Raw genomic sequence first — 24,598 nt, 5'->3', positions numbered from 1 at the left:
CATTAGGCACGAAAGGTCAGCTGGGCCTTCGCTCCACCTGGCGTGGCGAGCAACAAATATAGAAACCTTCTTGGACCTCTTCATTGCTGCCTCCGATCCGCACCGTGTACAGAGACCAGGACCGACCTCTTTGTCGTACACAGAGGTGCTGGATCTCACCGCTCCTTGGCTGCTGAGTTGACCCCCGGCCCGTCGACCAGGGCGTGGTCTGCAAGCCATCACCATCGTCAGCTGTGTGCTCCCCTCATTGCTGTCGTCCTCGTTCCTTGTCAGCTCGTGTGTGGTGTGCCAGGCGTCGTAGCTTCAACTCCCTCTCGCTCAGCTACGCCACCTTAACAAACTAAGATAACTAATTTTAGTACACGGAAAGTGCTCATGTTTAACCATCAGTATCATACTTTTTTTTATACATAAACATAAAAAATGTACAAGACAACTTGCTTCACAGTCGTTCACACACACACACACACACACACACACACACACACACACACACACACACAATCAAGGGATAGGGAATTAAGATTGTCTGGACAGGATCCCATCACCATTTCTAACTACCAATTCCTACGACTAACACGGTGTTGCCCAACCCGACTACATATTTACTATTTACTACTTTTTATCTCTAATCTTGTTTTTTATTCTGAGTTCCCTATGTGGCAGACGTCCCTTTTTTTTTGTGCCTGCGAACATGTATAAAACACAACAAACTTAGACTTGTGTCAGTCTTACCAAGATTTTTTTGGAAGTTTGGATCCAAGATTTTTTTGGAAGTTTGGATAGCGTTCTTTATCGTGTTCTATTGCGACACTTCTTCCCTCCTCTATTTTCTTCCCGTTTTCTCCTTTTGTCACGAATGGTTTTATAAGGCCTGTGAACATGTTTCGGATTAGCAATGTCATAATGGCACAACACAAATATAGCTCACTACTCACACTCGCAGTTGTTACACTATCTTGGTATCAACAAGTATTTCTGGCATATCAATGCTGCTGTTCGCTCTGTAGATGATTACATCCGGTTCATTTCAACATAGATTGGGTGCGCTAATTCACGCAACTGCGCGTAGCTGTCCACCTCTTGCGTATTCAGGGGCATACGAGATGCGTCGGTGCGTCCTCGTAACGACCTACGGGACTGGCCACCTTAAATATGTTCTCCAATGACGGAGATACAATTACGGGAACTTTTCTGTAATTTACAGAGTTCCTAAGCTATCTTTCTCTAGGGGTACGCCCAGAAATACTTGTATTCCATTCTTTAATCACGTGTTTTTACAAAATAATCTAGTGCTTCACTTTCACAACATCGAGAGGCGAGATATCATTATTAATAATAAAACACAAAATATGGCACATATAAACGAGACATTCTACCACTAAGGTCAGTATATACACAAACAAACAAGACACTTTAACAAAATCCTTATTCTAAGCCTATATTTACTACAATTCCATGTACGAAGTCTGCATTCCCCAAATGCCTTTACATGTGTTATCGGATGCGCTCCCAGCGATTTTCCTGTTTTTATGGATTCTACTTCCAATGCGTTGGCATGTGCTGTTCTCCGCACGCGCACAGGCCCACTATACGCGGCGAAGAATTTGTGGCACAACTTCCTTTGCTTATTTGACAGTCGGTGTGTCTTAATGAGTATCTTTTCCCCAACCACAAATTGTCGTACTCGCGCCCATTTATCCGCTCGTGCTTTGCGCTTCTCGCCTGCACGTCGGATATTTTGCAGGGCTTTCTCCACGAAGTCTGCCGTGTTCTTGGAGGAAACTCCACTAACTGACGGAGCCTGTCCGGCGGGTCCCGGTTCTTTAGTACCGTGATTGGAGCTAACAGGGTGGTGCTGTGGGGTATCTCATTAATTACTTCCTGGAAATCTTTGATGAAGATGTCCCATGTGGCGTGCTTCTTACTGTAGTATAACCTGCAAAGGTTTCGTAAATCCTTCATTGTTCTTTCAGAGGGATTAGAACTGGGGTGGAAGCGGGATATGAAAACTGGTTTAATTCCATGACTTTCAAGTGTTCTCTTCCATACCTCCGACCTGTACTGTGGCCCATTGTCTGACAAAATATACTCTACTGGCCCTACCTGTGCCAGGAAATCTTTACGTAGCGCCCTGCTCACCGTTGTCGCGGTTGCTCTTTTCAATGGTAGGGTGAGGTACTTAGACGTTAATTCTAAGACCACCATGATGTATCTATAACCCCTTTGTGTGGTTGGTAACGGACCCATCAAGTCCGTCGCCACTGTTTGTCTTAATTTCTCCGGAATAATGGGGTACAGAGGCGGCTGCATGGCTACAGTACTTGTTTTCGCCTTCTGACACTTCTTACATACCGCGAGAACCTTGCGTATTCGTCTCTCCATGTTTTTGAAGTGACTGACGCTTTTTAGTTTCAAGAAGCACTTTCTGGGTCCGAAGTGAGCGTAACTGAGATGTGTATACCAGATGAGTTTGTTTATTACTTCCTCTGGCACACACACAACCCACAACGTCTCACCCGGATTTCTTCTGTAAAACAGGACCCCCTTTCTTAACAGATAATGCTGCCTAAGCCTGGATTGCGTTCTATCTTTCCACTTTTCTTTTATTCCTCTCAGCACAGGATCTTTCTCTTGTTCTCGCCCAATATCACGCATTGTTACTGTGATATAATTTTCAAATGCCACTTTTCGTAGATAGAACAAGGAGAAATGTTCTTGTTCCAGTTCTTCAGCCTGATAATCGCTTATCCCTAGAGCGGAACGGGATAGTGCATCCGCTATTACATTTGTGGGTTCCGGCACGTAGACTATTGTGAAATTGAATTCCTGGAGGACAGCAACCCATCTCGCAAGCCTCCCATGCGTTAATTTGGCCGTAAGTAAGAACTCCAGAGCTCTATGATCGGTATAGACATGTGTCTCACGTCCGAATAAAAAGTACTTGAACTTCTGGAACCCCCACACTGTCGCGAGGGCCTCCAGTCGGGTTACTGAGTAGTTCCTTACGCTTTTACTCAGCACCCGACTCCCGAACGCGATCGTTTTGTATATCTTTACTCCGTCTTCTTCATATTCATGGAAGACCATTACGCCTAGACCGGTTTTCGCGCTATCCGTGGCCATACAGAAGTCATGCGCCAGATCAGGATGTGACAGAATCGGAGCCTTTACCAGAGCTGTTTTTAGCATACTGAATTCGCTTTCTGCATCATTGTCCCATACCCACGCCGACGCCGCATTCTTTCCGGTTAATTGACACAGTCGTGGTGTCGCCACGATTGTAAAAATTCACGACACCGAGAAAGCCTCTCAGCTGTTTCCTTGTGGTAGGCGTTGCAAATTCTGCGATTGCCCTCATCTGCTCTGGGTCTGGCATATTTCCTTCCCCTGAGATGACATGACCCAAAAAATGTACTTGTCTTCCTCCAAAACAGGACTTCATTATATTTACCGTCACCCCATGTTTTCTTGATTTGGAGATCACTTCTCCTAGAAGATTGTTGTGAGATTCCCATGTCTTTTCCGCAATGAGGATATCATCAACGTAACATGTTATTCTCTCCCTTAACCCCTCATCCAAAATTGTTCCTAATCCTCTTATAAATGCTGCAGACGAAATATTCAGGCCAAAGGGGAGTCTCTTAAATTGATAGCATCTACCAAATCCGATGAACGCCGTGTATCTTCTAAATTCTGGATCCACTAGATTTGGCAGAAGCTGGATTTCAAATCCAGAGAGGAAAACACCGAAACTCCGTGGAATTTCTGCAGCAACTCATCAAGCCTCTCGAGTATGTCGGTTTCCGGAACTATGATCGTATTGATCTGCCGGGAATCTAACACAAGTCGAATTTCCCCGTTCCTTTTGTCTACCATCCTGAGGGGGCTGTAGCATTGTGACTTTGCTGGCTCTATCACATAGGTACAAAGAAGGTAGCTGCGAAGAAACCATGGGTAACAGAAGAAATACTTCAGTTGACTGATGAAAGGAGGAAGTACAAACATGTTCGGGGAAAATCAGGAACACAGAAATACAAGTCGCTGAGGAATGAAATAAATAGGAAGTGCAGGGAAGCTAAGACGAAATGGCTGCAGGAAAAATGTGAAGACATCGAAAAAGATATGATTGTCGGAAGGACAGAATCAGCATACAGGAAAGTCGAAACAACCTTTGGTGACATTAAAAGCAATGGTGGTAACATTAAGAGTGCAACGGGAATTCCACTGTTAAATGCAGAGGAGAGAGCAGATAGGTGGAAAGAATACATTGAAAGCCTCTATGAGGGTGAAGATTTGTCTGATGTGATAGAAGAAGAAACAGGAGTCGATTTAGAAGAGATAGGGGATCCAGTATTAGAATCGGAATTTAAAAGAGCTTTGGAGGACTTACGGTCAAATAAGGCAGGAGGGATTGATAACATTCCATCAGAATTTCTAAAATCATTGGGGGAAGTGGCAACAAAACGACTATTCACGTTGGTGTGTAGAATATATGAGTCTGGCGATATACCATCTGACTTTCGGAAAAGCATCATCCACACAATTCCGAAGACGGCAAGAGCTGACAAGTGCGAGAATTATCGCACAATCAGCTTAACAGCTCATGCATCGAAGCTGCTTACAAGAATAATATACAGAAGAATGGAAAAGAAAATTGAGAATGCGCTAGGTGACGATCAGTTTGGCTTTAGGAAAAGTAAAGGGACGAGAGAGGCAATTCTGACGTTACGGCTAGTAATGGAAGCAAGGCTAAAGAAAAATCAAGACACTTTCATAGGATTTGTCGACCTGGAAAAAGCGTCCGAAAATATAAAATGGTGCAAGCTGTTCGAGATTCTGAAAAAAGTAGGGGTAAGCTATAGGGAGAGACGGGCCATATACAATATGTACAACAACCAAGAGGGAATAATAAGAGTGGACGATCAAGAACGAAGTGCTCGTATTAAGAAGGGTGTAAGACAAGGCTGTAGTCTTTCGCCCCTACTCTTCAATCTGTACATCGAGGAAGCAATGATGGAAATAAAAGAAAGGTTCAGGAGTGGAATTAAAATACAAGGTGAAAGGATATCAATGATACGATTCGCTGATGACATTGCTATCCTGAGTGAAAGTGAAGAAGAATTAAATGATCTGCTGAACGGAATGAACAGTCTAATGAGTACACAGTATGGTTTGAGAGTAAATCGGAGAAAGACGAAGGTAATGAGAAGTAGTAGAAATGAGAACAGCGATAAACTTAACATCAGGATTGATGGTCACGAAGTCAATGAAGTGCATAGGCAGTAAAATAACCAATGACGGACGGAGCAAGGAGGACATCAAAAGCAGACTCGCTATGGCAAAAAAGGCATTTCTGGCCAAGAGAAGTCTACTAATATCAAATACCGGCCTTAATTTGAGGAAGAAATTTCTGAGGATGTACATCTGGAGTACAGCATTGTATGGTAGTGAAACATGGACTGTGGGAAAACCGGAACAGAAGAGAATCGAAGCATTTGAGATGTGGTGCTATAGACGAATGTTGAAAATTAGGTGGACTGATAAGGTAAGGAATGAGAAGGTTCTACGCAGAAGCGGAGAGGAAAGGAATATGTGGAAAACAGTGATAAGGAGAAGGGACAGGATGAAAGGACATCTGCTAAGACATGAGGGAATGACTTCCATGGTACTAGAGGGAGCTGTAGAGGCCAAAGAGAGATTCTTCCTGACTAATGTCTTGAACTTCAGCCTACTCTTCATCACTACTATATTGTGATCTGAGTCTATATCTGCTCCTGGGTACACCTTACAATCCAGTATCTGATTTCGGAAACTCTGTCTGACCATGATGTAATCTAATTGAAATCTTCCCGTATCTCCCTGCCTTTTCCAAGTATACCTCCTCCTCTTGTGATTCTTGAACAGGGTATTCGCTATTACTAGCTCAAACTTGTTACAGAACTCAATTAGTCTTTCTGCTCTTTCATTCCTTGTCCCAAGCCCGTATTCTCTTGTAACCTTTTCTTCTACTCCTTCCTCTACAACTGCATTCCAGTCGCCCATGACTATTAGATTTTCGTCCCCCTTTACATACTGCATTACTCTTTCAATATCCTCATACACTTTCTCTATCTGTTCATCTTCAGCTTGCGACGTCGGCATGTATACCTGAACTATCGTTATCGGTGTTGGTCTGCTGTCGATTCTGATTAGAACAACCCGGTCACTGAACTGTTCACAGTAACACACCCTCTGCCCTACCTTCCTATTCATAACGAATGCTACACCTGTTATACCATTTTCTGCTGCTGTTGATATTACCCGATACTCATCTGACCAGAAATCCTTGTCTTCCTTCCACTTCACTTCACTGACCCCTACTATATCTGGATTGAGCCTTTGCATTTCCCTTTTCAGATTTTCTAGTTCCCCTACCACGTTCAAGCTTCTGACATTCCACGCCCCGACTCGTAGAACGTTATCTTTTCGTTGATTATTCAATCTTTTTCTCACGGTAACCTCACCCTTGGCAGTCCCCTCCCGGAGATCCGAATGGGGGACTATTCCGGAATCTTTTGCCAATGGAGAGATCATCATGACACTTCTTCAATTACAGGCCACATGTCCTATGGATACACGTTACGTGTCTTTAATGCAGTGGTTTCCATTGCCTTCTGCATCCTCATGTCGTTGATCATTGCTGATTCTTCCGCCTTTAGGGGCAATTTCCCACCCCTAGGACAAGAGAGTGCCCTGAACCTCTATCCGCTCCTCCGCCCTCTTTGACAAGGCCGTTGGCAGAATGAGGCTGACTTCTTATGCCGGAAGTCTTCGGCCGCCAATGCTGACTATTTATCAAAATTTAGGCAGTGTCGGGGATCGAACCCGGGACCGAAGACGTTTTGATTATTTTACATGTCTTAAATACCTCTTCTGAGATCGCTGAAAGCTGGCTTCCACTATCAATTATAGCGGCCACCGTTAAGTCACCTATTTTGATTTTGACTACTGGGCATATTTCTTTATTTTGTTGCCCTTCCTTTTCCTCGAAGAGTAACTCGGTGACATCCTCGTATTCGATAATGTTTATGTTATGACTAGTTCCGAGGTTACGGGCGTTTTGCAACTACTGTCCGCGCTCTGGTCTAGTCATTCGTAATCCTGCCCGTTAAGGTGGGATGGACCAGGCTTCGGAGAGCGGACTTCGACCTCTTCCTGGTTGTTATTTTGGTAACCATAATTCCTGTTCCTTCCCGATTGCTGATTACCGCCCCAGGTCCTTTGTGATTTACTATGTTGCACCGGAGAGTCTCGCTCTTCTTCCGTGTACCTTCTTTTCGAGTTGTCATTACTCTTATTTTGATTGTGGCCGTTGTAGTTCGGAGCTTGCCTACTATCCCACTGGGGTCCATTATTGCGACGGTTGTTATTTTGTTCACGCTGTCGGCGTTTCTCCCGCGCCTGTTCTTCTTGAAATGCGAATTCCAGTTCGCGCAAAATGCCCTTAAATACCTCAGTATCGCTACCACAACGACCGGCAAGTGATTGTTGAAACGAGATGGGAAGTTTCATGTAGCATAATCTGATGATTTCCGCACCGCTACATGGGTTGTCTAGGTACTGGTTCCTTTTAGTCATATTTTCAAAAAATTTGACCGGACTCCGGTACCCTGCCCCTTCCATGTCTCTGGACATCATAATTTCTTGTTTGATCCTTTTGTTGGGTTTATTTTTTAGACCAATACTTGCCCAAGAAGGCATTTTTGAATTCTTCGAACGAGACGCTCGACTTCGCTACATTTCTCATGTACTCAGAGGTCGCGCCCTCCATATGGGAGCACACAACATCCAGCTGGTACTTCAATGGCCACTGTGGGGCCAAATATAACTCGAACTGTCCCATAAAAGTTTTTGGATGCAAGCTATTACCTTCGTCCTTGCAGTGATGGAACTTTCGGACTGATACAAAATGCTTGTAGTCAAACCGGTCATCATTCTATTTATCATTTCGACCGTTCTTACGATTCATATGAACTTCGGGACGTGGACCAGTTCGTTCCGACACGCTATCGTCATCTCTCCCCCTCTGTATGTTCGGTACATCTAATCAGCTGACAGCAATTATGCTCACTGGACGGCTGCGCGCTGTCCGTGTTTACCTCGGTCGTTGCCTCAAAGCTGTGAATGAAAGCGTGGCTCCCGTTGCTTATAGTGTCAACTTTGTCACAACGTGAAGCGGTTATCTGTGTTCCGGCCAATGACGATTCAGTCGACGCAGTAATTACACCCTTCTCCTTTCCTGATGTCTCTGTAATGAGACGTTTTACCTCGTCCTCTAAATTTCTTTTTAATATCGCCACCTCCTCTTTCAACATCTCGTTAGGCCCTATGTCCGGTTCGTCTTGTTGCTTTTCTTCAACACGTTTTATCCGGCTCTGTAGCCTTGATAACACGACCTTTCCTACTTTTGCCGTTCTTTGCGTGGAGTCCCGAGTTTCTCTCGCTATTTTCCTTGCACCTTTCGCAATTAATTTGGCTTCAATTACCGTTCGTTTGATGATGGTAATCTCTTTCTCTGTTTTGACGCCGAGATTCTTTATGTTGTGGTTGGCAGGAGAGCCAACACCGGGTTACTAGAGGAAGCCGAAAGGCACGCGTTTTAGCTCACGCAGGCTGGCGTGAGGTCTGGAACAGGACAAGGAAATTAGAATTTAGAAAAAACGGACGTAGCTGGTGGAATACTTAACTTTAATCCATTAATGGTGAACGTCGCTCTTGATGGTACATGATTCAGTATCAATAGTAACTGGTAATGTCGCCTTGCTAGGTCGTAGCAAACGACGTAGCTGAAGGCTATGCTAACTATCGTCTCGGCAAATGAGAGCGTATTTTGTCAGTGAACCATCGCTAGCAAAGTCGGTTGTACAACTGGGCGAGTGCTAGGAAGTCTCTCTAGACCTGCCGTGTGGCGGCGCTCGGTCTGCAATCACTGATAGTGGCGACACGCGGGTCCGACGTATACTAACGGACCGCGGCCGATTTAAAGGCTACCACCTAGCAAGTGTGGTGTCTGGCGGTGACACCACACTTTACCTCCTCTTTTACTTCCCTATGAACTTCTGTGAGCCTATAGTTCAGCTCCGAATTCGCCTTTTTGTTGTCGGCATTAAGGTTGGCGCTATGCTCTTTCAGCTCCGAATTCGCCTTTTTAATTTCGGCATTAAGGTTGGCGCTCTTGTCTAAGTTCACCGTTTGCATCTGTTGCAACAGGTCCGTAATGTCTTTGAGAGTAGCCGCGTTTTGATCCTCGTCCTTTTGTGGTTGAAAATGCGACTCTTCTCCTCTGTTCTGAGGAACCCTTCGATATTTAGACAAGTACCGTCTCCGCGCCCCCGTCGGATCACTTGTGAATGAATCGTTTGATAATCGTCAGACACCGTTTTGTTTCAACACACTCTGGCTTTTTAGGCTGGATCTTCCATACTTATGGATTAATCCTGTAGTCCCTGCGTCCCCCTAGCCCTCAGTATCACTGCCTGAATCAACGTCCTTGCTATTCAGCGGACTAAACCAGTCATGAGACGCAGTTTCAGGAAGTTGCAACTCGCGTTGGTCACGCTCATCGGTAGAGATTTCCCTACTATAACCCACGTTCTCCCGAGTAACAGTCTGATTATATTCTGCCGTTGTCTTGGCTTTTCCCCTCGTTATCATCTGCACTTTTATGTTACACGAAAACTCAAAACCCAGGTACCCCTTACACTCAATAATTAGATAACACAAAACATATATCAGGACACAAATTGATACACTGGGTGTGAGCAATGACCCGACAAAAAGTTCATAAAGAATTCCCCCAAAAAGGCTAGCACCAATGATTGTGTTCTGTGTGCTCAGCATCGACTGATTACGACACTGCACATCATAAGTACTCCAACAAATCATAAATACAGTGCACCGGCACCTATAAATGTCAATTTGAAAGGCCAGAAGATGAAGAGGATAATGTAACTTATTGTAACTAATGCTACCTGTTTTTCAATTAAAAGTGGCTAAGAAATGAATCACATGGAAAAATTTCCTTTTTCAAGACTACTTCCGAGCAAATCCCAAAGTATCGTATCCTGGCAGGGTCGCCATATGTAACACCTCACCCATCACTTATCTGGTTTTGGTGTGTGTTCACCCCAGGTAATTGACTAACAGATCAACAGAGAGTGCAAAACTGCCGCAATATCGGATAATGCAAAGAAAGTAATAAGGCCCTGTGACTCCTGATTGAACTGCGGTGGCAGTGTTGACATTAATTGATCCAGAATTGATCCCTTTTAATTAAAAAGGGGTGCACATTGATATTATATTCAGCTATTGAACACCAGACGCAAATGTTGAACATAAAATTAATTAAGAAAGTGACTTGGGATTTCAACTACTTGATTGAAAACAGATGCAGTCAATTAGCACAGATTTATTTTAACTCACGACCTGCAATCATCACATTACATGACTCTCCTAACAGGCAGTGGTAATAAATTGCATTTGCATGGAGTAAAGCACGATAATTCAAAAGTAATTTCTCTCGACTGACCCAGGCGTAATGCGAAGTACGAGAAGATTCTACAATACACGGCCCATGAAACCCTCATGGAAACTTTGCCAACGTGATCCAACAAATTAATCAGTGGCCAGAGCGGGTGCAATATCACCGAATTCAGTGTGGCGGAGTGGCGTCGTTGTGTGGACGTCGGCCGACGTCATGGTGCTGCAAGGCTGCGCTCGTCTATTCACTCCTAGCTATCTTGTTCAGTACATAGCTGAACCAAAACTTCCTATCTCCAAGCTGAATCGTTCCATTTGCTAAGTCCTAAGATGCAGAGATGCTCACTCTTTCTCAGGCAAGCTGAGTAAAGAACGCCACATCCACACTCTAGGCAAGCTGGGAACTGAAGACCTCTTCCGAGACAGTCCGCTCTTCGCCTCGGTTTCCTCTCCAGTAAACTCACTTACGCCAATTGCAGCGCAAGTCGCGTTAATTATGCATCGCTTCCCAGCGCCGACCAATGCCTGCTCTGGGAAGTGAACAAATTCCCACAAAATTTCTCTTCTTCTTAACTTCCTGCTATTTAGCTCCACCCAGGCCACCCATCAAGGTTAGCACCTGCAAAAACACCAAATTTTCCGGAATTCTGACTCCCAGGAGAGTACTTCAAATTCCTTGGTCCTACGTTCCCATCGGAGGTCGGCGTATTTCATTCTGTCACTCTTCACCTGATTTACTTCAGGCTCTGCGGACCGTGAATTCAGCGTGAAGTTGCTATAGTCACGAACACGCATATTTTGACCTCTGTTGACTGCTCCACCGTAGCTTTGCGTGGCTTTCTCGCATGTTTCACAGAAGACGAGACAATGGACTTTTTTCAACAGGTGTACAAGTTCTCCGTCCGTTTCCCAGTACACCAGCATGGAGTCGGGGTCAACCACCCACTCACTGTCACTCATCTTAAGGCAGCTGGAGGCCATGCTGCGTTATCGCTTTCTCAGAGCTTGAGCCACCCTAAGCTGCCTATTGTCGCTTTCCTTCGCCGTTCCACAGCTGGCCACGGTCAACTCTAAATGCTTCCCTGCGGTAAACTAGCGTCCAGTAAATCGACTCGTTACCACAAAGTTTTCATGTCGTGTGAATTACTTTAAAACCATCACCCGACATTAATTATTCCAATACGTCCATACTATACCCTCTACAAGATGCATTGTCCCTTGTCAGTCATTTTGTTCAGCCCTAGTGTTCGCTCAACGTGAGTTAGGTGATCTTTAATGACTTCATGTAAGGGGCATAGTTCTAGTCATCTTACAAAGTCTTCCCCTAAGTAGAGGCCTTCAGTGTACTGCATTTGACAGTGGAATTCCCCTTGCTTTAATTTCTCCGTAGGTTGTTTTAACTTTTCTGTATGCTGAGTCAGTCTTTCCAACAATCAATTCTTTTTCGATTTCTTCACATTTTTCATTCAGCTATTTTGCCTTAGCTTCCCTGCATTTTCGATATATTTAATTCTTAAGTCATTTGTATTTCCTGGTTCCTGAGTTTACCTGAACATTTTTGTATTTCTTTCTTTCATCGATCAACTAAAGTACTTCCTCTGTTACCCCTGATTTCTTTGCAGCTACCTTCCTTGTACCTATGTTTCTCTTTCCAACTTCTGTGATTGCCCTTTTCAGAGTTGTTCGGTCTGCTTCTACTGGACTGCCTACTGAAATATTCACTATCGTAGTTTCCATAGCCTCATAGAACTTGCATTATATGTCTTTGTCCTTTAGTGCCTCCTCTCCCACGTCTTTGTTCACAGATTCTTCCTGACTAGCTTTCTAAACTTCAGCCTACTCTTCATCACTACTGAATTGATCTGAGTCTATATCTGCTCCTGGATACGCCTTACAATCCAGTATCTGATTTCGGTATCTCTTGCTGACCATGATGTGATCTAACTGAAATCGTCCTGCATCTCCCGGCCTTTTCCAAATATATCTCCTCCTTATGTGATTACTGAACAGAGCATTCGCTATTACTAGCTAAAATTAGAACTCAATTAGTCATTCTCCTCATAACAAAAACAAAATTTTTTGAATTCACAACTATCAGACAGCCATGCCGCGAGACTTCTGTCTTCCTCAAGTTGCACACTAGTCTCGAATAGTGAGAACAGTCTAATTCACGCTGTCACGACATTCCCTAATGTGTTTGACAGCTGGAGCGACACTAGCGTTCCAAGCGGTGAGAAAGCAGACAGTGACATGTGTCTTAAGGGTAATGTATGTTTTATTTATTTTTCTACTTTATTAACGATATAATTGCCATATTCTTCCGTTCCATCTATTAATACATTATCAAGGAACATGAATTATCGGAAATAAATGTAACACAGCCAGACTTTCACTGATTCAGTGAGATAAACTACAACTTAAACATTAAGAAATACTCTCAAATGTGTACATAATTGCAGCTTACTCCACTCACAAAAAAAGGATACAAATAGATATTTCATGCATAGGAAGCACATCTTCATGTTGTTGTCCTTGTTATCACAGGCACATTCCTTGACAAGTAAATATATTTTTATGGAGGGTATCGATTCGTCCATTTTACTATTCACTTGGCTTTGTGATGGACGAATATTTTTTAAATGTAATAACTTTTGGTTCAAAAGCGAATATATTGAAGATTCTTGCCGTTTGTGTCTCAGACGTATCAACAATTGTGGAATTAATTTCTTCTCTGTTGGAAACAGCTTTAATTCCTTTTGATGATTTATTACTATGTCTGTGCGGGTTTCCCTTCAGCTGTAGTTGCAGTGGTTTACTTGATAGTTTAAATAATATAGGTATTATACACTCCTGGAAATTGAAATAAGAAACACCGTGAATTCATTGTCCCAGGAAGGGGAAACTTTATTGACACATTCCTGGGGTCAGATACATCACATGATCACACTGACAGAACCACAGGCACATAGACACAGGCAACAGAGCATGCACAATGTCGGCACTAGTACAGTGTATATCCACCTTTCGCAGCAATGCAGGCTGCTATTCTCCCATGGAGACGATCGTAGAGATGCTGGATGTAGTCCTGTGGAACGGCTTGCCATGCCATTTCCACCTGGCGCCTCAGTTGGACCAGCGTTCGTGCTGGACGTGCAGACCGCGTGAGACGACACTTCATCCAGTCCCAAACATGCTCAATGGGGGACAGATCCGGAGATCTTGCTGGCCAGGGTAGTTGACTTACACCTTCTAGAGCACGTTGGGTGGCACGGGATACATGCGGACGTGCATTGTCCTGTTGGAACAGCAAGTTCCCTTGCCGGTCTAGGAATGGTAGAACGATGGGTTCGATGACGGTTTGGATGTACCGTGCACTATTCAGTGCCCCCTCGACGATCACCAGTGGTGTACGGCCAGTGTAGGAGATCGCTCCCCACACCATGATGCCGGGTGTTGGCCCTGTGTGCCTCGGTCGTATGCAGTCCTGATTGTGGCGCTCACCTGCACGGCGCCAAACACGCATACGACCATCATTGGCACCAAGGCAGAAGCGACTCTCATCGCTGCAGACGACACGTCTCCATTCGGCCCTCCATTCACGCCTGTCGCGACACCACTGGAGGCGGGCTGCACGATGTTGGGGCGTGAGCGGAAGACGGCCTAACGGTGTGCGGGACCGTAGCCCAGCTTCATGGAGACGGTTGAGAATGGTCCTCGCCGATACCTCAGGAGCAACAGTGTCCCTAATTTGCTGGGAAGTGGCGGTGCGGTCCCCTACGGCACTGCGTAGGATCCTACGGTCTTGGCGTGCATCCGTGCGTCGCTGCGGTCCGGTCCCAGGTCGACGGGCACGTGCACCTTCCGCCGACCACTGGCGACAACATCGATGTACTGTGGGGACCTCACGCCCCACGTGTTGAGCAATTCGGCGGTACGTCCACCCGGCCTCCCGCATGCCCACTATACGCCCTCGCTCAAAGTCCGTCAACTGCACATACGGTTCACGTCCACGCTGTCGCGGCATGCTACCAGTGTTAAAGACTGCGATGCAGCTCCGTATGCCACGGCAAACTGGCTGACACTGACGGCGGCGGTGCACAAATGCTGCGCAGCTAGCGCCATTCGACGGCCAACACCGCGGTTCCTGGTGTGTCCGCTGTGCCGTGCGTGTGATCATTGCTTGTACAGCCCTCTCGCAGTGTCCGGAGCAAGTATGGTGGGTCTGACACACCGGTGTCAATGTGTTCTTTTTTCCATTTCCAGGAGTGTATTTATAAAGGTTTCGTACATTCCTCATTCACATATCTGGCCGGAACTGTGGTGAACAAAACTTCGTGTAGTTGGGTAGACATACTACGGTTTTCAGCAAAGTTTATGTCTTCTAGTGTTTGCTGGCAATTTTTTGTTTTCAAAGGAAAACGACATTCTTCAGTAAGTATCACGACGTTACAAGAGAATCGTAAATGAATTGTCCTGTAATCTACCGTTACATGCCTCCCATGGTCCAGGAATGAAAAATGTTATGTCATTTTTTAGTTATTGTCAATTTTTATCACACTGCTTGCGCTCCTTATTCTAAAAAGTATAACAGAATGAGACTGAACTCCAGAGCGACGCCACAGTTTAACCTGGCCTGAACACGAATGAGGCGTATAAATAACTTATCGGCCTAGAAATGACGTTCGGAAATGGAGAGTGACGCAAGATGTCTGAAATCCTCAGGGAAATTGGCATGCACTGTAGGAAACACGAGCAATATATAAAACGTACCAGAAACAAGACCAAGAGAGACCTCCATAGTAGTAACTGGACTAACGTAGGCCTAAAATACGAATGCATTCTCCCCTACTCTTCATGTTTTACATCGCAGAAGCAACGAAGGAAATATAAAAAAAAGGTAGAAAAGGTGGGATAACTTTTTCATGAGAAGATGTGGTCTTAACAAACACATGGGCAGACAGACCGTCGGCAAATAAACGACAAAACTTTCTTCGTGTGATACAATTACAAAAGACCAACTTTCGGGTTTTTCCCTTCGGTTTTACGGTGAAACCTTGCTTCTTTCCAACTTTCACGATCCCAAGTCAACGGAAAGTTGACCTACAGGTTTCGATGACTGAGTTTGCGAGTATCAAAATATGCAAGATATGTGGCATACATAGCCATATCTTTTGATTGCATTGTCTCTGAAGATTCAAGTTTTTACACCATGAGGGCGTCGTAAGCCTTAGCACGTGCATAAATTTCTATTCGATACGTTTACCCTTTACCGAGAAAAAGAGTTTTTAACAGTCGGACAGACAGGCAACGAAGTGATGACGCAATGGTTCCGTTTTTACTGATTAAGAGATGAGCCCCCCCTCCCCCCCCCCAAAAAAAATAGCGAAATGAAGAGATAAAGAAGCAATTAAATGTATCTCGTTGAAAGAAAGATTTTTCCAAGTCATGATAATCTGGGAAAATCACATTTACAGACCGCGTCAAACTAGCCACAATGCTCCTGTCTCCCCAATCCCTGCGGGTCTGGGGGTTCGAATAGGCCCGCGGTATTCGTGCCTGTCGTAAGAGGCGACTAAAAAGAGTCTCACGCGTTTCGGCCTTTATGTGATGGTCCCATGTAGGGTTTGACCTCCATATTTCCAAATTTTCCTGAAGAGAGAGCCAATTGGGGAAGGGCGCCTTACATGGTGCATCTTGTCCATAGTGCGTTGAGATCGCTGGCCCCCTTTCTCGCCGTCGCATTGTAGTCCCGCTCATTCTGCATCTCTTGGGCGAGGATACATTCCTGGGTGCTGTTTCGGCCATTAACTATGCAGTGTCGCTTTCTGCACCGACGACGACCGTGGCCTTCTTTGCGCCTGATATCCAGCACGGTAGCTAGTCCGTTGTGGTGGGGCCGCCATGTACCCTGTTGGTTGTAGCCCCCTGACAACAAAGGGATCACTCTGTTGATACGTGCGCCATTAACTCCCCACGTATTCAGGAGTAGATGCCTATCTCCCTGGACATCACAACTCATGGCAATGGCCATCCTGCCAGGTGGCCCTCGCTGCGGCTGGGTGGCGCGCGTGGGGAGGGTCCTTGGTCAGAGTGTGTGGCATCCGGGTGGATGACACGCAACGAAGCGTGGCACATCTTCTCTTGCTGGTGGCCAGCTGCCAGAAGTCTCTAAGTGTTCGAGAGCTCACGTCAATGCACAGAAGTATGACCCCAAATCGTTCCCCTCCTGGCCACACCATGGGAGGAGCGAAAGGCTAAGGATGGCAAAGAGACGGTTCATAGTTTGTACGAGAGCTGATGGGGAGCCTTTCATGATGATGAAGCCTCAGTTCTTTGTCGAGTATTTAGAGGAGAAGTTTGAGGAGGTGGAGGGCTTGTCCAAAATGCGCTCTGGGACAGTTTTTTGATAAAAACAGCATCCTCTGCCCAGTCACGGGCATTACTCACTTGTGACAGGTTGGGGGATGTTTCTGTTACCACCACGCCCCATAAGCGCTTAAGTTAAGTCCAGGGCATTATATTCCACAGGGATCGTCTTTTGCAGTCTGATGACGAGCTGCATACCAATTTGCAGCGGCGAGGTGTTCATTTCGTTGGGCGCGTTCATCAGGGTCCGAGGGTTAATCAGGTTGCCACCGGTGCCTTTGTCTTGGCTTCGAGGATGATACATTGCCTGAGAAGGTCAAGGTTATGGTCTACCACTCTGAAGTCAAGCTCTATATCCCTCCACTGAGGCGGTGCTTTAAGTGCTGGAAGTTCGGCCATATGTCTTCCCGCCATACTTCCAGCCTCACAAGTCGAAATTGTGGACGCACATCACATCCCAATACTACATGTTCCCTGCCTCCCATCTGTGTCAACTGCAGAGAGAATCATTCACCTTGCTCGCCAGACTGCATGATTTTAAAGAAAGAGAGGAAAATCGTGGAATATAAGACTCTGGACTGACTGACCTACACTGAGGCAAAAAGGAAATTTGAAAGGCTCCATCCGATGGGCATGACAACGTCTTCCACGGCCGCTATAACTGCAGTTCCAGCCCCATTCGTTGCACCAATTCCAGTAGACTGCACGTGCTATGTTGATGGTGGGGGGCACTTCCCTCCCTGTTGCTGCTGCACCACCTACTTCAGGAACAACACCCTCCAGGCATTGGGGACGTCTGTCCCCACTTCTAAGCCAGAGAAGCATACCACTTCTTCGGCTCCTCTCACTCAGAAAGGGTCCCTTCCTTCCCAAGTTTCTTCTAGTGGGAAGGATGACGCCCGCCAGTGGCTGAAGTGTCCAGAAGCAGCTGGTTGTAGGGCTTCATGATCCTCCTCAGTCCCGGAGACTGAATCTGTGAAACCCTCCCAGCCAGAGAAAGCAAAGGACCAGCGAGGAAAGTAAAAAAAAAAAAAGACCCCTAAGACCAAAGAAATTGCGGTGGCACCCCCACCACCACCGCTACCTACCACCTTTGCATCTGAGGATGAGTTGGAGATTCTGGGGCCCCCCAATGACCTCAATCTCGCCTCTACCTTTCACACAATGGTTCTAGATTCAGGCTCTCCTTCAGTGGCTGTAGATGACCCAATGGCGTAATCTGCCTCCTTGGTCCCTTCATGCCTTTTTCGGCTGCAGACGATGTCGATGGAATTGCAGCGGTTTTTCCACCACCTTGCTGAGCTCCAACAACTTCCCAGCCTTCACCCTTTCTTCTGCATTGCTCTCCAGGAAACTTGGTTTCTGTCGATGCGAACCCCTGCCCTCCATGGCTATTGGGGGGTATTATAAGAACTGGGCAGCTTGTGAGAGGGTTTCTGGTGGAGTCTGCGTCCATGTCCTTAACACTCTTTACAGCGAGTGTGTCCCTCTTCAGACACCTTTAGAGGCTGTTCCTGTTAGGGTATGGACGCCTCAGGCTGTTACTGTCTGCAGTCTCTATCTTCCACCTGATGGTGATGTCCCACAGCATGTACTGGCTGCGCTGATAGCGCACTTGCCGCCACCTTTATCTGTTACTGAGTGACTTTAACGTCCATAACCCTTTATGGGGTAGATTGGTGGCAACAGGCCAAGGCACTGTTGTTGAGCAAGTGTTGGCACAGCTCGAACTTCCTCTCTTAAATAATGGTGCCTCCACGCATTCCAGTGTGGCGCATTGCATGTACTCAGCCATCGACCTTTTGGTCCACAGCCCTGGCCTTCTACCATCTGTCCACGGGCATGTACATGACGACTTGTGTGGTAGTAACCACTTTCCATCTTTCTGTCCACGCCACAGCATCACTCTTCTAGGCGCCTCCACAGATAGGCTTTGAATAAGGCTGCCACTATTGAGCCTCTTTCTCATGACGCCATTGATGTGGTGGTTCACACAGTCACCACTGGTATCATTTCTGCAGTGGAATCTGCAATTACCTGTTCTTCTGGGTCCCCTCAGCAGAGGACTGTGCCTTGGTGGTCACGAGAGATCGCTGAGGCAATTCGCGATTGCAGGCAGGCCCTCCAATGTCATGAGCAGCACCCATCACTGGAACACCTCACTGCCTTTTAGTGGCTCTGTACCCGAGACCAACGCCTTATTCGCTGAGGGAAGCAGGAGTGCTGGGAAAGGTATGTTTCCACCATTGGCATCCATACCTCTCCATTGCAGGTTTGGGCCAAGATTAGGCAACTCTATGGCTGTCGGAACCCTGTCAGTGTACCTGAACTTTCCCTGAATGAAACAGTCTGCACTAACTCCGACACGATTGCAGATCTCTTAGAGGAGCATTATGCTCAGAGTTCCATTTCTACGAATTACCCGCTGGCCTTCCACTCCCTGAAAGAGCGATTGGAACATTGGAGCCTTTCATTCCATATGTGCCACCCTGAATCATACAATGCTCCATTCAGTGAGTGGGAATTCCAAATTGCCCTAGCCACTTGCCCTGATATGGCTCCCGGGCCAGATCGCATTCAGTATCAGATGATCAAACACCTCTCAGTCAACTGCTAGCAACGCCTCCTAGACCTTTTCAACTGTATCTGGGTTGAGGGTGAGTTCCCATCACAATGGCGGTAAAGCATCGTCATACCCATCGAAACCTGGCAAGAACCCACTGGAGGTGGACAGCTACCGCCCCGTTAGTCTCACATTCCATGCAAGTTGCTTGAATGCATCGTGAGCCAGAGGTTGAGTTGGCTACTTGAGTCTTGGGGCCATCTGACTCTGTCCCAGGGTGGGTTTCGTAAGAGCCTCTCTGCCACCGATAATCTGGTCTGCCCCTGGAGTCTGCCATCTGCATGGCATTTGCCCGCCATCAGCATCTAGTTGCTGTCTTTTTTTGACATGTGGAAGGCATACGATACAACATGGCGGCATCGCGTCCTCACCACACTTCATGGGTGAAGTCTTCGGGTCCCACTCCCGATTTTTATTCAAAATTTTCTGTCGCTTCGTCCCTTCCATGTGCAAGTTGATCCCTCCCATAGTTCTTCCCAAGTCCCGCAAGGCTCTGAGTGTCTGCCTCTTTTTAGTTGCTATCAATGGGCAAGCTGCAGCTGTGGGAATGTCCGTATCAGATTATTTGTATGCTGATGACTTTTGCCTGTACTATAGCTCCACTGGCATTGCAGTTGCTGAACGGTAACTTCAGGGCGCAGTCTTGGGCCGTTATGCACGGTTTCCGGTTCTCGGCCACCGAGACCTGCATCATGCATTTCTGCCAGCGTCGCACTATACACCCTGAGGCACGGCTTTATCTTGACAGTGAACCTCTTTCCCTAGTGGAGACGCATTGGTTTTTGGGCTTGCTTTTTGATGCCCAGTTGACTTGGCTCCCTCATATTCGGCAGCTTAAACAAACGTGCTCGTGGCATCTTAACGCTCTGCTTTGCTTGAGTCACACCAGTTGGGGTGCCAGATAGTCTACACTTCTACAACTGGATCAGGCATTGATTCAGTCCCGTCTCGATTATGGGAGGCTGACTTACGGTTCGGCATTGCCTTCTGTGTTGCGGTTGCTTGACCCCATACTTCACTGTGGGATCTGGCTCGCAACTGGAGCTTTCCGCGCAAGCCCTGTAACCAGCATACTTGTGGAGGCCTGTGTCCCTCCATTGCGGATCCGGCGTCAATGACTACTGGCCACTTATGCTGCACATATTTGTAGGTTGCATGGGCATCCCAATTATCTTCTCCTGTTCCCCAATTCGGTCGTCCATGTTCCAGAACGGAAGTGTCGGTCAGGGTGCCCAATTGCGGTTCTCGTCCGGTCTCTTCTCCCTGGGCTTGAGTTTTTCCCTCTCCCACCTCTTTTCCGGGCCCATATCCGTATATCTGCGTGGTGTATGCCCTGCCCATGATTTCAGCTGGATGTGGCACAAAGCCTGAAACACTCAGTCCCTCCTGAGGCCCTCCGCCAACGCTTTCTATCCATACTTGCCACGTTTCACGGCTCTGCCGTAGTCTATACCGACGCTTCGGTGATTGCTGGTCGAGTCGGTTATGCTTTTAGTCTTGGGGATCACTCTGAACAACGCTCATTGCTGGATGGCTGGAGTGTTTACACAACAGAGCTGGTAGCCATCTCTAGCGCCCTAGAGTATATCCTCTCCTGCTGAGTCCTTCGTCATCTGTAGTGACTCCTTGAGCGGTTTACTAGCTATTGACCAGTGTTTTCTTCGCTCTCGTCTGGTGATGACTATCCAGGAGTCCATCCATACTCTTGTCCTTTGCGGCCCCTCCGTGGTTTTTTCGTGGACCCCGGGTCATGTCGGCATCCCGGGTAATGAACGTGTTGACAGGTTGGCCAACAGGCTATCAGTGAATCAGCCCTGGAGATTGGCCTTTCGGAATGTGATCTCCAGTCAGTATTGCGGCAGAAAGTCCTCGGTATGTGTGGTGATGAATGGCGCACCCTGCCTTCGACCAACAAACTTCGGGTCATTAAGGGGACTGCAGCTCAGCGGCGCTCCTCCATGCGAGCCTCCCTCCAGGACGCAGTTGTTCTCTGCTGGCCACCCGCGGCTGACGCACGATCATTTGTTGCGCCGCGAGGACCCGCCTCTATGTCGCTGTGGATCAGCGTTGACAGTGGTCCACATCTTGTTGGACTGTCCGCTTTTAACTGCGCTCAGGCAGACGTCAGCGCTGCCTGATACGCTCCCTGCACTTTTGACAGCCATAGCAGGCTTAGTTTTGAGTTTTATTCGAGCAGGGGGTTTTATCGCTCGATCTGAGGGTTTGTGTCTTTTTTTGTGTTGAGTCTGTCCTTTGGCCTACGGTTTATAGATTCGGGGTTTTAGTGTGTCTCTTGGTGGTTGGCTTTTCCTTGTTCTTGTTTCCGTAGTCGGCCAACCACTGTAACACTCTGTGTGCTCTTACTTCGTCTTTTCTTGTCTTTGTGTATGTCTTTCTTGTTCTGTGTCGTCCCTTGTCATCTCCGTTGGTTGTTTGTCTTCTTTGTGAGTGTTTCATGGTCGTCAAAAAAGGGACCGATGGCCTTTGTAGTCTGGTCCCTTCAACCCCCAAAAACCAACCAACCAACTTGTCTCGCACCCTAAAAAACTGTACTGTAGTTGAATTGTTAGCGCTCTGAACCTCACAACCGTAAAAGTGAGCAACAGAAGTCCACTCCATCGTGTCGACCGTTTCTACCTCCGGAAAAAAGACAAGGACAAGAGTATACCGCTCAGTATTACACGACTTTAATATTGTGCCCGAGAACAGGGAGAGGCAGCTAGTTCAGTTGTTCATTCTGCGGCACGTGCTTGATATCCAAAGACCAGCAGCAGACATTGCGTTGCGCCGCAGCCATTAAACAGCTCCAGGGCCATCTGTGTAAACACCGTTTTTAATCAGCCTGGAGTGCTGTTATTAAGGTGGGCCTGCGTTTCGTGCTCGAGTTTTCACGTGGTCCGTGCTTTGCAGCTTGTTACCACTGCCGTAGCGGGGAGTTAGGGCTCCGTCGTATTGCCGTATTGCAGGAAGTCTACGAAAAAAAAAAAAGACTTGTAATATTCTTTCAAGTAAATTCTTAAATATAGAAAATTTGGAAATATTTTAATCCGATAGTCGTAATAAATTCGCTATTTATGATCTATTCCTGTGACAGGCAGGTAAAGTGACTTACAGAAAAGAAAGCCAATATGAAATTAACACCTTCTTTGACTAATGGAGTTCTGAAATAAATTTCCACTGGTAATAGAGATTAAGTTCAAAAATCACGGAAACAGGAGTTATACTTTTAAAAGGCCTGGAGGCACGGGAAGATTCCAACTGGATTACATCACGATCAAAGATTCCTAAACCAGATACTGGAATCTAAGGCGTATCCGGGAGCTGCTATCGACTCTGATCAAAATTTGGTAGTGACGAAGAATAAGGTGAAGTTTAAGAGAACCGTCCATAAAAATTAATGTGGAAAAGTGGGACACTGAAATACTGAAGAGTGATAAGGTGCTTATGACGTTCTTTAGGATCGTAGATACTGCGACAGCGAGTACCACAATAAGAAATTCAGTTGAAGAAGAACGGACATCACTAAAACTGCACAGACAGACATAGGTGCAAGTACGGTAACTGTGAAAAAACCTTGGGAACTGAAGAAATACTTCAAATAAACGATGAAGGAAGGAAGTACAAAAATGTTTGGATAAAGACAGAAATACAGCCATATAAGTCACTTATGGAAAATAAATGCGAAGTGCTCGGAAGCCAAGGCGGAATGGAGAAGAATTAGAAAAAGAAATAACTGTCGGAAAGACTGATTAAAAATAGGGGAGGGTCGTGCAATATCGGCCGGGTTAAGCTTTTGGATTTTACTGTGGAACTGTGGTGGTTAATTGGAACGTTAATAGACTAGTCCTTTTCCTCAGTATATGTTCTTTGAATATCACAGTGAAATGATTTTTATGTTTTGTTTATTCTGCTTAATTACATCGAAAGCAAAACAACTACTACTCGTATTAGAAGGTTTGTAGAAAGTGTGATAATGGCGTTATGTGATAATGGCGGTTGTTGATGATTCACTGTACTGATAGTTATTGGATAATAATAGAACAGCATGGGAGATTATTGTTACTATTTCAGCTCAATTCAGGAATGTTTAGCTCTCTGGTTCACAGAGATCGCAAATGAAATACAAAATATTCTTTTGATCCACAGTCCAACATGTGCCCGTACTCTACACATGGTACACAGGGCCCAGTCTTTTTCAAACGACTCCAGACACATAAGGCACATTTGAGTCTCTTTTATTCACCCATTATTTCAGTAAATTCTTCGCCGCTTTGTAATTGCCTTTCAGGGCCAACCTTTGGGTGTTTATTTTATTCTAGAATACTCAGCTTAAGTTCAGCTTTCTTCAACTCCCTTAAAAACTTTATTTTTTCTGTTTTTAATCTCTTCTATTTGGCGACAACATTTTGTTTCCTAATTGTCGAAAACGCTTTAGGTGTCTCACTCGCGGTCATTATATTAGGCAGTGTCATGGCGGTCATTATATTAGGCATTATCATGCACTCTTCTTTCCATTTCACTTTTTTCTTATTGACCGTCGTTTCAGTCTTAACAAAAGTAAGAAGAAGAAAATATAATTTGAAAATTAAAATTACTTCTCGTCGATACAGAAAGACAATCGGGCGGCCGGTACTACACGACAACACGCAGTAGGGCGTACTCGCCTCGTGCATTCTCTAATAGCAATCATCATGAAACGTTTGGTAGATGTTATTCCAGAAGATAGCAAAGTACTTCCTCAAGTTCACCGCATTAGGCTCTATATTCGGTCGATATATACCTATTCCCTGGTCACTTTTGGCAATTCTATCGATTTGAGGTCAGATCTACTCGTATATATGCGATCATGACATAACATCTCGTTCTGTGTTCTAAAATGCATTGTAAATGTAGCACAGATGCCACCAGATGCCATTGTTCGCACCGAAAAATTTGTATATCGGACCAAGTATGCTGCAACAGAAGGAATCTCGGAAAAATGTGGACATCTAAACGAAGGGAATAAGGAGGGCAGTCAATTTTTTTCCCATTGAGGGTGCATTATACTGTATGCCTATTGATGGACCAGTGATTTCGGATGCATCAGTC

At 45.9% G+C, this 24,598-nt stretch overlaps 1 protein-coding gene across 1 annotated transcript in view; it reads right to left on the bottom strand.

Annotated features, from left to right (window-relative positions):
* The window catches only part of LOC126095368 (uncharacterized), a 561,268-nt gene extending 552,911 nt beyond the window's left edge, over positions 1–8,357 (bottom strand). The window contains exon 1 of the mRNA XM_049910174.1: positions 8,310–8,357. Coding sequence (XP_049766131.1) covers positions 8,310–8,357 — 48 coding nt within the window. The remainder of the gene's footprint in view (positions 1–8,309) is intronic.
* Between the last annotated feature and the right edge of the window lie 16,241 nt (positions 8,358–24,598).

The sequence above is a fragment of the Schistocerca cancellata genome, chromosome 8, assembly GCF_023864275.1.
Source record: "Schistocerca cancellata isolate TAMUIC-IGC-003103 chromosome 8, iqSchCanc2.1, whole genome shotgun sequence".
NCBI classification, from domain to species: Eukaryota; Metazoa; Arthropoda; class Insecta; order Orthoptera; family Acrididae; genus Schistocerca; species Schistocerca cancellata.
Note: the sequence above shows the minus strand (reverse complement) of the source record. Positions and strands in the feature narration are given on the sequence as shown.